The sequence below is a fragment of the Mytilus edulis genome, chromosome 12 (assembly GCF_963676685.1).
Source record: "Mytilus edulis chromosome 12, xbMytEdul2.2, whole genome shotgun sequence".
Lineage (NCBI taxonomy): Eukaryota > Metazoa > Mollusca > Bivalvia > Mytilida > Mytilidae > Mytilus > Mytilus edulis.
The window spans coordinates 45708029-45724533 of record NC_092355.1 but is presented as its reverse complement, the minus strand read 5'-3'; the positions used below and the strand labels follow the sequence as shown (position 1 = coordinate 45724533).

The 16505-nt window shown below is 33.1% G+C and overlaps 1 protein-coding gene across 1 annotated transcript in view; it reads right to left on the bottom strand.

The window, feature by feature from the left end:
- LOC139498591 (uncharacterized) overlaps positions 1 to 16505 on the bottom strand; it is a 56745-nt gene that overhangs the window by 20694 nt on the left and 19546 nt on the right. Inside the window, exons 7-12 of the mRNA XM_071287051.1 lie at positions 15273 to 15414; positions 12782 to 12906; positions 10633 to 10828; positions 9840 to 9951; positions 8964 to 9034; positions 4692 to 4786 (exon numbers count right to left, since the gene is read on the bottom strand). Coding sequence (XP_071143152.1) covers positions 4692 to 4786; positions 8964 to 9034; positions 9840 to 9951; positions 10633 to 10828; positions 12782 to 12906; positions 15273 to 15414 — 741 coding nt within the window. The remainder of the gene's footprint in view (positions 1 to 4691; positions 4787 to 8963; positions 9035 to 9839; positions 9952 to 10632; positions 10829 to 12781; positions 12907 to 15272; positions 15415 to 16505) is intronic.

The following is a 16505-nucleotide window of genomic DNA, read 5'->3' as shown; positions in this document are numbered from 1 at the left end:
AGTCCAAGTTACTATGCCAAACTTTGAGTCTAATGGGAGATAACTCTATTGGTGTTGTGTATGGTAGATTTTGAACAGTCAAAGTTACTATGTCTCACTTGGTATCTAACGGGAGATAACTGTATTGTTGATGTGTATGGTAGATTTTGAACAGTCCCACTTACTATGTCAAACTTTGAGTCTAATGGGAGATAACCCTATTGGTGTTGTGTATGATAGATTGTGAACAATCCAAGTTACTATGTCAAACTTTGAGTCTAATGGGAGATAACTCTATTGGTGTTGTGTATGGTAGATTGTCATCAATCCTACTAACTATGCCAAACTTTGAGTCTAATGGGAGATAACTCTATTGGTGTTGTGTATGGTAGATTGTCATCAATCCTACCATGGAAGTAATATTGGAAGGAATAACATCGTCGTCACTTCAAAGGTTTCATCTGCGTTACCGCCCATCTTTCAATAACTCGTTAATTGGTTCAATATCTGGCATGGAAGTTTATTCTCCGCATGTGATCGATCAAATCACTGACACTTATCGGTAATTTTCGTGTTCACGGAGAACTACGAACAGACAAGTTTTTGTCGGATATACATGCGAAGTAACCCGAATAGTCCATTCGTTACATTCCGTTGATGTACGCTGCCGAAAAGAGTCATTCGTTCAATTTTTATTTTAGTCCAATTTTTCCCTATTTTTGGTTAGTTTGAACTTAATAGTTAAAACCGACAGCTATCACATACGAAATTGGAGAACAAAGTTGTGTCATTTCAATTTTAAAATTTACAGACAATTAAAAAACCATTTCCGTATAAAGTTAAGAAGATGACTGTACAAAAAATACGTTTGGACACCCTTTATTAAATACGAAAAATCTAAATCTCTCGTGTATTTATAGTCAATTAAATTATTAACAATTCTAAACGGTTCTATCCTTCAATTTAAGTTCTTGATACATAAACTAATTTGTGTAAAAATGAATTTACCGTAAGACAGATAGATGCAAGCCCATTTCGTCGGTTTGTTATATTTTTTGCTGTATAGCTTATTATATTAATACAAGCATTCCACAATAAACACTTTTTAAATATATATTTACGAAAATATTATCCCCGTTTTAGTTGTCCAGTTTCAATAATGCAATCAATGACATTTATGACATATACATAAATTTAGAATACTTGAAAGTAAATATTATTTCATTCAATCTCGATAAACTTTGCACATTTCAACAGTAAAAAAATCTATGCCTACATTTGCCTACATTATTTTGTTAAACATCATGTGAAACCTGATCGATTCATCGGTATTTAACTGTTTAACTCGGGATCCGCTTTTAACCGGAAAATACTTTTAGAACAGTTTAAAACAAACGGTAAAAAGCAAAAATATGCTAAATTAAATACAATTTTCCATGTTAAACTGCTGTAGTTTGAACAATTCTCGTCCGTTTTTCAAGTTTTTTTCACCATTCGATTTCTTTCTAAAGGTAGATATTCTATGTGATACAGCGCTACCTTGTTATTAATAAACTAGGGATTTCCCACAGGTGCGCTATAATTACCGGACTCGATAAAACCACGTGACTGATAAGAAATTCCAGATGCCTTTTACAACCGCGGTAACGCAGATAGTAACCAAAGGCGTCTTACCGCTGAGACTATAATTGGATGAAATCGTATGACTTTAGTACAGAGCTCAGCATGCTATAAATACATGCTAATTAGTCGTTGTTATTCCTTCTAAATATTACTTCCATGATCCTACTAACTATGCCAAACTTTGTGTCTAATGGGAGATAACTCTATTGGTGTTGTGTATGGTAGATTTTGAACAGTCAAAGTTACTATGCCAAACTTTGTGTCTAATGGGAGATAACTCTATTGGTGTTGTGTATGGTCGATTGTGAACAGTCCAAGTTACTATGCCAAACTTTGTGTCTAATGGGAGATAACTCTATTGGTGTTGTGTATGGTAGATTGTCATCAATCCTACGAACTATGTCAAACTTTGGGTCTAATGGGAGATAATCCTATTGGTGTTGTGTATGGTCGATTGTGAACAGTTCAAGTTACTATGCCAAACTTTGAGTCTAATGGGAGATAACTCTATTGGTGTTGTGTATGGTAGATTGTCATCAATCCTACTAACTATGTCAAACTTTGGGTCTAATGGGAGATAACCCTATTGGTGTTGTGTATGGTAGATTGTGAACAATCCAAGTAACTATGCCAAACTTTGAGTCTAATGGGAGATAACCCTATTGGTGTTGTGTATGGTAGATTGTGAACAGTCCAAGTTACTATGCCAAACTTTGAGTCTAATGGGAGATAACTCTATTGGTGTTGTGTATGGTAGATTGTCATCAATCCTACTAACTATGCTAAACTTTGAGTCTAATGGGAGATAACTCTATTGGTGTTGTGTATGGTAGATTGTCATCAATCCTACTAACTATGCCAAACTTTGTGTCTAATGGGAGATAACTCTATTGGTGTTGTGTATAGTAGATTTTGAACAGTCAAAGTTACTATGCCAAACTTTGTGTCTAATGGGAGATAACTCTATTGGTGTTGTGTATGATAGATGGTGAACAATCCAAGTTACTATGCCAAACTTTGAGTCTAATGGAAGATAACTCTATTGGTGTTGTGTATGGTCGATTGTGAACAGTTCAAGTTACTATGCCAAACTTTGAGTCTAATGGGAGATAACTCTATTGGTGTTGTGTATGGTAGATTGTGAACAATCCAAGTTACTATGCCAAACGTTGAGTCTAATGGGAGATAACCCTATTGGTGTTGTGTATGGTAGATTGTGAACAGTCCAAGTTACTATGCCAAACTTTGAGTCTAATGGGAGATAACTCTATTGGTGTTGTGTATGGTAGATTGTGAACAGTCCAAGTTACTATGCCAAACTTTGAGTCTAATGGGAGATAACCCTATTGGTGTTGTGTATGGTAGATTTTGAACAGTCCCAATTACTATGCCAAACTTTGAGTCTAATGGGAGATAACTCTATTGGTGTTGAGTATGGTAGATTTTGAACAGTCAAAGTTACTATGTCTCACTTGGTATCTAACGGGAGATAACTGTATTGTTGATGTGTATGGTAGATTTTGAACAGTCCCACTTACTATGGCAAACTTTGAGTCTAATGGGAGATAACCCTATTGGTGTTGTGTATGATAGATTGTGAACAATCCAAGTTACTATGTCAAACTTTGAGTCTAATGGGAGATAACTCTATTGGTGTTGTGTATGGTAGATTTTGGACAGTCAAAGTTACTATGTCTCACTTGGTATCTAACGGGAGATAACTGTATTGTTGATGTGTATGGTAGATTTTGAACAGTCCCACTTACTATGTCAAACTTTGAGTCTAATGGGAGATAACCCTATTGGTGTTGTGTATGATAGATTGTGAACAGTCCAAGTCACTATGTCAAACTTTGAGTCTAATGGGAGATAACCCTATTGGTGTTGTGTATGATAGATTGTGAACAATCCAAATTACTATGCCAAACTTTGAGTCTAATGGGAGATAACTCTATTGGTGTTGTGTATGGTAGATTGTCATCAATCCTACTAACTATGTCAAACTTTGGGTCTAATGGGAGATAACCCTATTGGTGTTGTGTATGGTCGATTGTGAACAGTCCAAGTTACTATTCCAAACTTTGTGTCTAATGGGAGATAACTCTATTGGTGTTGTGTATGGTAGATTATCATCAATCCTACTAACTATGTCAAACTTTGGGTCTAATGGGAGATAACCCTATTGTTGATGTGTATGGTAGATTTTGAACAGTCCCACTTACTATGTCAAACTTTGAGTCTAATGGGAGATAACCCTATTGGTGTTGTGTATGATAGATTGTGAACAGTCCAAGTCACTATGTCAAACTTTGAGTCTAATGGGAGATAACCCTATTGGTGTTGTGTATGATAGATTGTGAACAATCCAAATTACTATGCCAAACTTTGAGTCTAATGGGAGATAACTCTATTGGTGTTGTGTATGGTAGATTGTCATCAATCCTACTAACTATGTCAAACTTTGGGTCTAATGGGAGATAACCCTATTGGTGTTGTGTATGGTCGATTGTGAACAGTCCAAGTTACTATTCCAAACTTTGTGTCTAATGGGAGATAACTCTATTGGTGTTGTGTATGGTAGATTATCATCAATCCTACTAACTATGTCAAACTTTGGGTCTAATGGGAGATAACCCTATTGGTGTTGTGTATGGTAGATTGTGAACAGTCCCACTAACTATGTCAAACTTTGTGTCTAAAGGGAGATAACTCTATTGATGTTGTGTATGGTAGATTGTGAACAGTCCAAGTTACTGTCAAACTTTGTGTCTAATGGGAGATAACTCTATTGGTGTTGTGTATGGTAGATTGTGAACAGTCCTAATTACTATGTCAAACTTTGTATCTAAAGGGAGATAACTCTTTTGGTGTTGTGTATGATAGATTGTGAACAGTCCAAGTTACCATGCCAAACTTTGTGTCTAATGGGAGATAACTCTGTTGTTGTTGTGTCTTGTAGATTATAAACGGTCCAAGTTACTATGTCAAACTTTGTATCATTGTTGTTGTATACAGTAAAATGTGAACAGTGAGCATGTCAATGTGTGTGTCTTATGGGAGATAACTCTATTATGAACATTTGAACTTACTACGTCTGATTTTATGTCCCACTAAAGTGACTTCTGGTGTAGGTCTATAAACTGTTGGTGATGAACTGTTATTCAGCTGTTCTGGATTCGATACACTGGAAAGAGAAAATTCTTCAGATATCTATACAAAATTTTACTCCTATGAGAATTGTCTTGTATCTGTAAAAACCAACTTGACTATAATATAGATGGCAGATCTGTGATTGTATCTTTGTAAAATAAAAATGCTTTCAGTAACTATAATAATTTTAAATTGGTATTTTTAGTCATTAGTTGATTTTAGGAAGTTGTTTCTTTGCTTTGTATCAATCTGATGGCTCAAACCCTTTTCAACAAAATTTTACAATACAATGTATATCCAGATCTCACGCTACCAGGCGACTTGGGCGAAGAAGTCGCTTTCCCGACCGTCACTTCACTTTCCCCGACCTCCAAAAGCGAAAACAAGTCGCCCTGTTCTTGACGGTACTCGTTTTCAGTCGCTTCCGTCATCGAACATTTTCAATTTTTACCAAGTTGATGAAACATCAATTATTTATTGATAATTAAAGAAAATTAGACATAAACGATTCATTATCTAAAGAAAAGAGGTTGAACATTGTCTTTGCAATGTGTAGCAGGTTATTTGATAAAAATACAACTTGTTATCACTTCGTGCATTTCCGCAAGTTCCGGTGCTTGTTACTCGAAAACGTACATCAACCTAAATTTCGGCGGCAAAATAAGTTTGTTACTTCATTTAAACGTGATAAAAGTTGCCTCCAGTAAATGTTTAATCCATTTATTGCATTAAAAACTTCATGTTCCTTTCCAAATAACTTGTCAAACATCGTTTATTTTTGTAAATTTTCTTGCAATTGTCCGCCATTAACCGACTTCTAAACTACGGATCTGAACCGGACCAGCTATGACCGAAATCCGTACTTTTACAAAATTACTGCGGACGCACGGATGGAACAGCTGACAGAAGAATATTGATCCCAAAGGGAACCAGATGCTCCGCAGGGCGCAGCTTTATACGACCGCATAGGTTGAACCCTGAACGGTTGGGGCAAGTATGGACACAACATTCAAGCTGGATTCAGCTCTAAATTTGGATTGTGATTAAATAGTTGACACAGCATAGGTTTCTGACACAGAATGAATGTGGTCTAATGAACTTAAAAAAAATATGTTTGCCTTTGAACAATTCACTATGCTGTTGAATATTAATCCTCTCAAAAAAATGTTTGTAGAAATTTTCTTTTTATTTATGAAATCTGAAATGAAAAAAATTGACCCCCCAATTTTTTTTTCACATCCCCCTTTCCCTTATTTCAAAACTGATCTCAATTCAAATTTCTAATGAAGTTTGCAACAATAACTACTCATTTAAATACATCATAAAATATTAAAATGTAAAAAAAGTGCTTGTTATTACTGAATGGTAAAGATTGTTTTAATCTATCAGTTGGTAGTAAAAGTGAATATACATTGTATATTGTATAAAACAATGATTTAAGTTGATTCAACTACTATTCTGGACAAAGAAAGATAACTCCAATTGAAATCCATTGGAATTTTTTGCTATTGCACAATATTGTGCAATTAGATATTTCTTGCTATTGTGCAATACTGTGCAATTGAAAATATTTGCTATTGCACAATACTGTGCAATTGAAGATTTCTTGCTATTGCACAATACTGTGTAATTGAAGATTTCTTGCTATTGCTGAATACTGTGCAATTGAAAATTTCTTGCTATTGCACAATACTTAATATAATAATTTTGGATCCTGATTTGGACCAACTTGAAAACTGGGCCCATAATCAAAAATCTAAGTACATGTTTAGATTCAGCATATCAAAGAGGCCCAAGAATTCAATTTTTGTTAAAATCAAAATTAGTTTAATTTTGGACCCTTTGGACTTTAATGTAGACCAATTTTAAAACAGGACCAAAAATTAAGAATCTACATACACAGTTAGATTTGGCATATCAAAGAACCCCAATTATTCAATTTTTGATGAAATCAAACAAAGTTTAAGTTTGGACCCCGATTTGGACCAACTTGAAAACTGGGCCAATAATAAAAAATCTAAGTACATTTTTAGATTCAGCATATCAAAGAACCCCAAGGATTCAATTTTTGTTAAAATCAAACTAAGTTTAATTTTGGACCCTTTGGACCTTAATGTAGACCAATTTGAAAACGGGACCAAAAATTAAGAATCTACATACACAGTTAGATTCGGCATATCAAAGAACCCCAATTATTCAATTTTGGATGAAATCAAACAAAGTTCAATTTTGGACCCTTTGGGACCTTTATTCCTAAACTGTTGGGACCAAAACTCTCAAAATCAATACCAACCTTCCTTTTTTGGTCATAAACATTGTGTTTAAATTTCATTGATTTCTATTTACTTAAACTAAAGTTATTGTGCAAAAACCAAGAATAATGCTTATTTGGGCCCTTTTTTGGCCCCTAATTCCTAAACTGTTGGAACCAAAACTCCCAAAATCAATCCCAACCTTTCTTTTGTGGTCATAAACCTTGTGTCAAAATTTCATAGATTTCTATTAACTTCAACTAAAGTTATAGTGCGAAAACCAAGAAAATGCTTATTTGGGCCCTTTTTGGCCCCTAATTCCTAAAATGTTGGGACCAAAACTCCCAAAATCAATCCCAACCTTCCTTTTGAGGTCATAAACCTTGTGTTAAAATTTCATATATTTCTATTCACTTTTCCTAAAGTTAGAGTGCGAAAACTAAAAGTATTCGGACAACGACGACGACGACGACGCAGACGACGACGCCAACGTGATAGCAATATACGACGAAAATGTTTTCAAATTTTGCGGTCGTATAAAAATTACGTATTCCACACGCATTAAGAGACTTTTGGTTACATCTAATTGATTGGTGTATATAATTTCCTATATTTTTTATGGATTGATTCAAAGTTGCTTAACTCTGAGACTATTAATTATATTATGGCCCAGCTTAATAACTTTTATATTTTTTGATGAGAAACACTGAATTTCTTACACAATATAGATTTGAATTAAATTGTAATTGATATATTATAATTTCTTTACATTTTTATATTAAATATTTAGTTGGTTGTTTCTCACAAGAACCTTAGTAAAACTTAAACAACTTTCAATTTGAAATGTTACTTTAATTGTATACTCAGATATGAATTGAATAATATAACAAGAGGCTGTCACAACGACAGCAAACCGGATTTATTAACATTTATTTGTGTCCTGGCAATATCACAAGAACCATTACTGATGAATGGTGAAAGTGAAAATCGTCAATATCAATTTTGATCTCCATTTTGTCATCAGTATCAACATATTAAAATTTGAAAAGCTTAGATTGAAAGGTTCATGAGTAAATGCAACAACGTGAATGGAAACGCCATTTTACGATCTTTCAAGAACCATAACTCCTGAACGGTAAAAGTCAAAATCGTCATTATTGAACTTGACCTCCATTTTGTCATCAGTAACAGCATATTAAAATTTCGGAAGCTTTGGTAGAACAGTTCATGCATAAATGCACGGACACCACTGCAAACTCCATTTTTCAATCTTTCAAGAACCACAACTCCTGAACGGTAAAAGTCAAAATCGTCATTATTGAACTTGACCTCCATTCTGTCATCAGTAACAACATATTAAAATTTGGGAAGCTTTGGTAGAACAGTTCATGCGTAAATGCACAAACACGACTGGAAACTCCATTTTTCAATCTTTCAAGAACCATAACTCCTGAACGGTAAAAGTCAAAATCGCCATTATTGAACTTGACCTTTGTATAGTTGTCAGTAATAACATATTAAAATTTTAAAAGCTTTGGTTGAACGGTTCATGAGTTAATGCATGGACAACATTTGATTGCAGCCCGCCCGCCCGACCGAGCACCCGCTGACCGCCCGCCCGCCCGCCTGCCCGCCGTCCATCCCCAAATCAATTACCGACATTTTTGTCACAAAAATCCGGTTTAAAAGGACATTATTTACATATGACCCTTTATACTGTAGTAAAATCCAAACATTTAAGTGCACCGCGCGAAAGTGAGCACTTCTCTTTCAAATCTCACCACTTCTCCTTATCAGTTTCAAAAAGAGAAGTCACTTCTCCCTATAATTCTGAAGTAGTGTGAGCCCTGTATATCCCATTTTTGAAATACTTGTTTATACCTATTTATTATTTTTTTCCGTTATACATTACATATTCATTAATAAAATATGTTTACAATAACCTTTTTCTGTATTTACCTGAAAATTCTGATGGATCCATCCCCACAAGCTATTGCTAACAATCCTATCTGTCGTAATCTGTTCTCTTCCTGAAAATATAAAAGTAGGAAAAGTTTTGCCACATCTTTGTACTTTGGATTCTGATATCAAAATGAAGACTTTAATTAAAAAAAAGATTTTGGAATTTTACTCCTTTAAACACACTTGAATATCTGCATAAGATAAAGAGCCACTGATATTTTTGTCAGAAGGAAATATATAAAAAATGGATATAATGTTACCTACTAAACCTAACAATATCTGAAGATGGTCATGCATTATAACATTATTAAGATAAAAGGGACATAATTCTGTGATAATTAATTGATACATTGAATAACCAGAATTAAACTCAATCTTTATGACAAACTCTTACCACTTCTCTTACAAAAAATGCATTGAAAACGTTTCTTTTTTAAAAAGTGTTTAGGTACAAGAGCTATATTTCTTCAGCAAAATTGAAATAACAAGGTTAAGTTCTCATAAAAACTTGTGTTATCCTGCCACATCTTTCTGTCCCTTACCAAAAGCAAGGAACATATCGTTAGTGGTTGTCATTTCATAATAAAACACAATTTGGTAGATTAAAGTCAAGGAAAGGATATGATAGTAAGGTATTTGTAAATTTTACATCTAAAGCAGCATCCCGAAATAAAATAAATACACAACAATTGTGTATGGACAAGACAAGGACACACTAATTATTTCATTCTAGAAGACAATAAACTTTACTTGAGCAATATTATGTCATCTAAAAAAGCATTCTCATTATGCAAAAAAAAAACTTATGATATAGTAATAATGTTTGAAATTTGTGGAAGCATTTGTAAACTCAAATGATATTCATAGTCTTACTAGAATGGTATCTTTCTTCTGCCAACATCTATGTGGACACCAAGACATTTTTCTCACAACACCATAGTCATGAGCAATACAGAACTCTAACTTAGGTGTGGGCATACATTCCCTATGAAAAATAAACAAAAAACAAACTTAAACTTTGACAAACATACATGTATTATGAACCCGTACATCAATTCAAATTTTGCTTTGAAATGTTACAGTTTCCATCAACATTTAGCACTAAACATATATTGTAATCAGATAAATTATGTTCAGATGATTTTAATTAAATCTGAATTAATATTTATAGAATAACTAATCCAAGAATTCAAATAGAGAAAAATAATCAACGAGTGACCGAACAACACATTAATTCACGAATGTGCGCAGTGCATGAGTTAATTATCAGTGTTGTTCGGTCACGAGTTGAATATTTCATTTTCCAGTTTGAAAAGTGTAGAATATATAATTTATTGCATAGCAATATGATATTTCCCACAGAAAGTAATCAAAAGTTAGTGTGCAATAAATTCCAATATTGCACTAGTGCAATAAATCTTCAAAATTCATGAAGTCATCAATGACAAAATCTTAGTTTAAACCAATTTTTACTTTCAAATATTATATTGCTATACAATAAAAGGGTTATTGCATGAATATTGGGGAATATTGTCCCTCCTAGATCATATATTGCACTCGCAATATAAAATTCTACTCGGGATAATATTCCCCAATATTCATGCAATAACCCTATAGTTCCATATATTAGACATGTATTATGAAGGACAATTATATTTGTACTTACACTGCATGATTCAGTTTGCCTGTATTCCAGATCTGAATCAGTCCAGGTCCTTCATTGGTATCTGTTACCTGGTGTATTGTATCCATGTCAGGGTGACAGGAGACTGCCAGGTACTGGTACTGCTGTCTAACATTATGTGGATATGGGCACCAGGCTAATCCCCAGACAGGCCCTCCAGTAAATATTAACCCATAATCTACAATGGAACAAAATAAGTATTCAAACTTCCATGTTCACGATGTTTTTCACTTCACTAGAATTACACAAAATCATTTAATTACATAAAGTCTACTGGAGTAGTTGTATTTAATTAATTCAAAACTGACTTTTATACATTTTGCTGAGAATAAGCCAACAAAAATGGTTTTAGAAAGAGACAACAATATCAAAAGGTATTTCCATATTATTCAGTTCAGTTTATTGGATTTTGCTAACAGGTTAAGCAAAAATTCTAACCAAGTGACAAGAGAGGTTTAAAGCAATGATGTGTTTCTAATACATACTATACTTAGGTTATCCATACAAATATCATAAGAAGAATAAAATGTGTTTTTCAGTTATGGTCATTTAACTATTTGTTTTTCTGGTTTGAATTGTTTCACATTCTATCATGTAGAGGCTACTTTCTTGATGACTATATGGTATAAGTTTTGTTCATTGTTGAAGGTTATATATACAATGAACTATTTTCACTTACATCCACATAATTTTGACCTGGTGGATATTCTTCTTAATTGCAATCATACTAAAACTTCTTTTTTCTATATATATACTTACATGGACAGTACTGAAAGGTTCATACTATGCAGTTCAACAGACTTAAAACCTTACACAGGCAAAATGTTCCCACATGAATTTCACATAAATCTCACATGAAATTCACATGAAAAACCTCACGTGAGATTCACCTCAAATGAGCTTTTACATGAAACTCACGTGAAAATTGAGATTCACCCGATTCTCATGTGAAATAGTTCACATGAATTTCACGTGAACTTTTCCAAAACAAGAGGCTCTCAAGAGCCTGAATCGCTCACCTGGTAAACAATGCCTTATTGAACATATTGAACCATGCCAGGCAAACATGTACAGCTAACAATTCTTCAATATTACAAATATATATGACTTACTGTATATAAATAAAGAAAATGAGACCAAAACACAAACACTTAAAACTTAGCAATGGACTGTGAAAATGAGGTCAAGTTCAAATAAAACCTGCGTAACCGACATATAGATCATAAAATATTTTCATACACCAAATATAGTTGACCTAATGCATAAAGTATTAAAAAAATAGACCAAAACTAAAAAAGTTAACTTTGACCACTGAATTATGAAAATGAGGTCAAGGTTAGATGACACCTGTCTGCTAGACATGTACACCTTACAATCATTCTATACACCAATTTTAGTAGACCTATTGCATATAGTATTGATTTTACATGAGTTTCATGTACATGTATAAGCTTGTTTGAGGTGAGATTCACATGAATTTAAATTCACTGGAAATTGATGTAAATAAAGTTGCCTGTGTAATACGTCCTGTAAGCAGGCATATGAAAATGTATCATAGTGAACATGTTTACTAAGTTTCAAGTTGATTGGACTTCAACTTCATCAAAAACTACCTTGATCAAAAACTTTTCCCTGAAGCAGGACACATGAACGAACGAACAGACGGACAAACGGGCAGACGAACGGACACACAGACCAGAAGGGGCATAAAAATAACTGAATTAATTTTGTTGGGTTCAGAAATGGAAAGGTTAAATCAATCTAAGTATCATTTTTCCCTACTTAAAGGTCTACAACTCAACAATGATGGGGAATAAAATCATGAAAATCCAACTTGACCTACATTTAGTCACAGAAAACAACATTTTGACCATTTGAAAATATTTTGTGGAAGTGTTTTCAAGTTATTGATAGGACACTGATTGGCAGCTACCCTACCGCCTGACTGCCGTACATCAACAAACTAATAACCAATATTTTCCTTTGGAAATCTGGTTAACAACCAATCTGATAGTAATGATCTAAGCCTTACGATTGACCTTTATGTCCTTATTGAGTGGCTGGTCATTGGTGAAAGGATGTTATAAGAAAGCAACAACTACAGGATAATACCCAGTAGTTGTATTCCTACCTTTTAGATTTAAAGCTTCAAACACCTTTATCTGTTGTAGATCTTGTCTCACGTTGGTCTTTTTACTACTTTTTATTAGAAACTCTGGACTTACATTGGCTGATGGAAGATAAGGTTTAATATCACTGAAAAATAATTTAAGACAACATCAGTCAAATCTATTTTTGTCAACTTTTCTATTCAATATTCTGTCCAGCTTTTGCAACTGATGTAAAATTTCATTCATTTGAACAATTTTCAAAATAAAAAAATGCAAGGCAATGATATTGAGGGAAAAACTAAACAAGATATCTGATCAACAAAAAGAAATGCAATAATGCATCAAAAGTAAGGTTAAAATATATGCAACTATTAAATTTTCATCATTAATATTAAAAAAGATGTGTGAAATCAATAAAAAGCACAAGGAATAACACTGTAGATTAAAACTAGTAAAACTTCTTTATCATATTTTAGGAATCTAATGTTCAGTAGTTGCCGTTTTTTTATGTGGTTCACAAGGGTTTTTCATTATTTATATAAACTAGACCACTGGTCTTCGTCTAGGGTGATAATTTTTCCCCATGTGTGTTCATCTACACTAACACCTTCACCCAAGGGCATATCTATAATACCATCGAGGCACTAATAATGCAGAACCAAAAGAAGAACAAACAAATGGAACCAGATGCTCCGCAAGGCGCAGTTTTATACGACCGCAGAGGTTGAACCCTGAACGGTTGGGGCAAGTATGGACACAACATTCAAGCTGGATTCAGCTCTAAATTTGGATTGTGATTAAATAGTTGACACAGCATAGGTTTCTGACACAGAATGAATGTGGTCTAATGAACTTAAAATAATTTTTTTGCCTTTGAGCAATTCACTATGCTGTTGAATATTAATCCTCTCAAAAAAATGTTTGAAGAAATTTTCTTTTTATTTTTGAAATCTGAAATGAGAAAAATTCCCCCCCCCCATTTTTTTTCACATCCCCCTTTCCCTTTTTTCAAAACTGATCTCAATTCAAATTTCTAATGGAGTTTGCAACAATAACTACTCATTTAAATACATCATAAAATATTAAAATGTAAAATAAAGTGCTTGTTATCACTGAATGGTAAAGATTGTTTTAATTTATCAGTTGGTAGTTAAAGTGAATATACATTGTTTATTGTATAAAACAATGATTTAAGTTGATTCAACTACTATTCTGGACAAAGAAAGATAACTCCAAATTATTGAAAATTTCTTGCTATTGCACAATATTATGCAATTAGATATTTCTTGCTATTGCACAATACTGTGCAATTGAAAATATTTGCTATTGCACAATACTGTGCAATTGAAGATTTCTTGCTATTTCTGTGCAATTGAAAATTTCTTGCTATTGCACAATACTGTGCAATTGAAGATTTTTTGCTATTGCTGAATATTGTGCAATTGAAAATTTCTTGCTATTGCACAATACTTAATATAATAATTTTGGATCCTGATTTGAACTAACTTGAAAACTGGGCCCATAATCAAAAATCTAAGTACATGTTTAGATTCAGCATATCAAAAAAGCCAAAGAATTCAATTTTTGTTAAAATCAAACTTAGTTTAATTTCGTACCCTTTGGACTTTAATGTAGACCAATTTGAAAACGGGAACAAAAATTAAGAATCTACATACACAGTTAGATTTGGCATATCAAAGAACCCCAATTATTCAATTTTTGATGAAATCAAACAAAGTTTAATTTTGGACCCCGATTTGGACCAACTTGAAAACTGGGCCAATAATAAAAAATCTCAGTATATTTTTTGATTCAGCATATCAAAGAACCCAAAGGATTCAATTTTTGTTAAAATCTAACTAAGTTTAATTTTGGACCCTTTGGACCTAAATGTAGACCAATTTGAAAACAGGACCAAACATTAAAAATCTACACACACAGTTAGATTCGGCATATCAAAAAAACCCACTTATTCAATTTTTGATGAACTCAAACAAAGTTCAATTTTGGACCCTTTGGACCCCTTATTCCTAAACTGTTGAGACCAAAACTCCCAAAATCAAACCCAACCTTCCTTTAATGGTCATAAAACTTGTGTTTAAATTTCATAGATTTCTATTAACTTATACTAAAGTTATAGTGCTAAAACCAAGAATAATGCTTATTTGGACCCCTTTTTGGCCCCTAATTCCTAAACTGTTGGGACCTCAACTCCCAAAATCAATGCTAAATTTCCTTTTGTGGTCATAAACCTTGTGTTAAAATTTCATAGATTTCTATTCACTTTTACTAAAGTTAGAGTGCGAAAAATAAAAGTATTCGGACGACGACGACGCAGACGACGACGCCAACGTGATACCAATATATGACCAAAAATTTTTCAATTTTTGAGGTTGTATAAAAATGAAAGGTAGGATGAAGGGAACATGACATGACGGACTCCATTTCAATACACAACCCCTTTTAGAAGCAGAGACATACAGACATATGTTACTTATTATTATAACTCACTCTTCTGCTAATGGATTCCATTCTGGTACCCTGGGGCAAAACTGTGGAAACTGTACATTGTTGCAATCATCCATTTCTTTACAATGTTCTAAATTCTTGTTAAACGTGTTAGCAAAATGACTGCCAGTATACATATGTTTGGCTATAAATAAATAAGATTGACAAATCAATCAGCTGTTGATTAAAACCTGGTATTACAAATGTACTTTTCACAAAGTCAATAACTACTATCAGTATATACATTTTAATTACTACAGTTTTCATACAAGGAAAAGGGCTAAAAATATTCTTAAGTTACTAGATTTCAGTATATAAGTTTTTTTGTTTATTTTATAGATACATGTAAATTTAAATATTCTGAGAATTAGCAGAATTTGTAGAGATTTCAGTTATTTTTTTTTCATGTCATACATTTTTTAAGACAACAACTTACATTTTAAAACACTTGGCTAAAGATTGCTTATCACTGTATTAGTTTTGACAACTGACTGAATATATTGACCAAGTTCAGACAATTTACTTCATTGTCAAATATTTTTATCAACAAAGGCTAGCTTGAGTTTAGATGTAATAACTAAAACTTTTCATTTGTTTACATTTTATTTCTAATCTCCAAGCATGTCAATGTTTAGACACCTACAAAAGGCAAATCACAATTATTCATGCTAACTTACATCAGTAAGACAATAAATCAGTATTATTAACCAACTAAGTACATTATTGCCAAAAAATGACTGTTTATTATAAACTCTAACTGGGCTTAATACAGACAAACTGGGCATTAATACAGGGCCATTACAGAAAAACAGTGTTAATATCAAATATAGAAAATTTAACATGGCCACTGATTTAGGGATCACTGTTCATCCTGTTTTTCAACACATAACTCATGTAACTTCTGTCAACTTAATATTTTGGATCTGTGGTATATTAAAAGCTTTATGATGGTGAAGTACAAATTATTTTTTTCAAACTAAACTGTCATTAAAAAAGTAAAGAGGCAGCAACACATACCCGTACACTTTTGTTCAGTTGGTTAATAAATGTATTAAGAAATGGGTGTTTTTATAATGGTCCTGTTATATGTCCAAGGTCTGTAATAATGGTCGAGGAAGTCTGTAATGGCCCGAGGCAACTTTTAACATTGCCGCTGATTTTCAAATATAGGGATCACTGTTCATCCTGTTTTTAACACATAACTTCTGTCAACTTAATATCTTTGATATTTGGTAT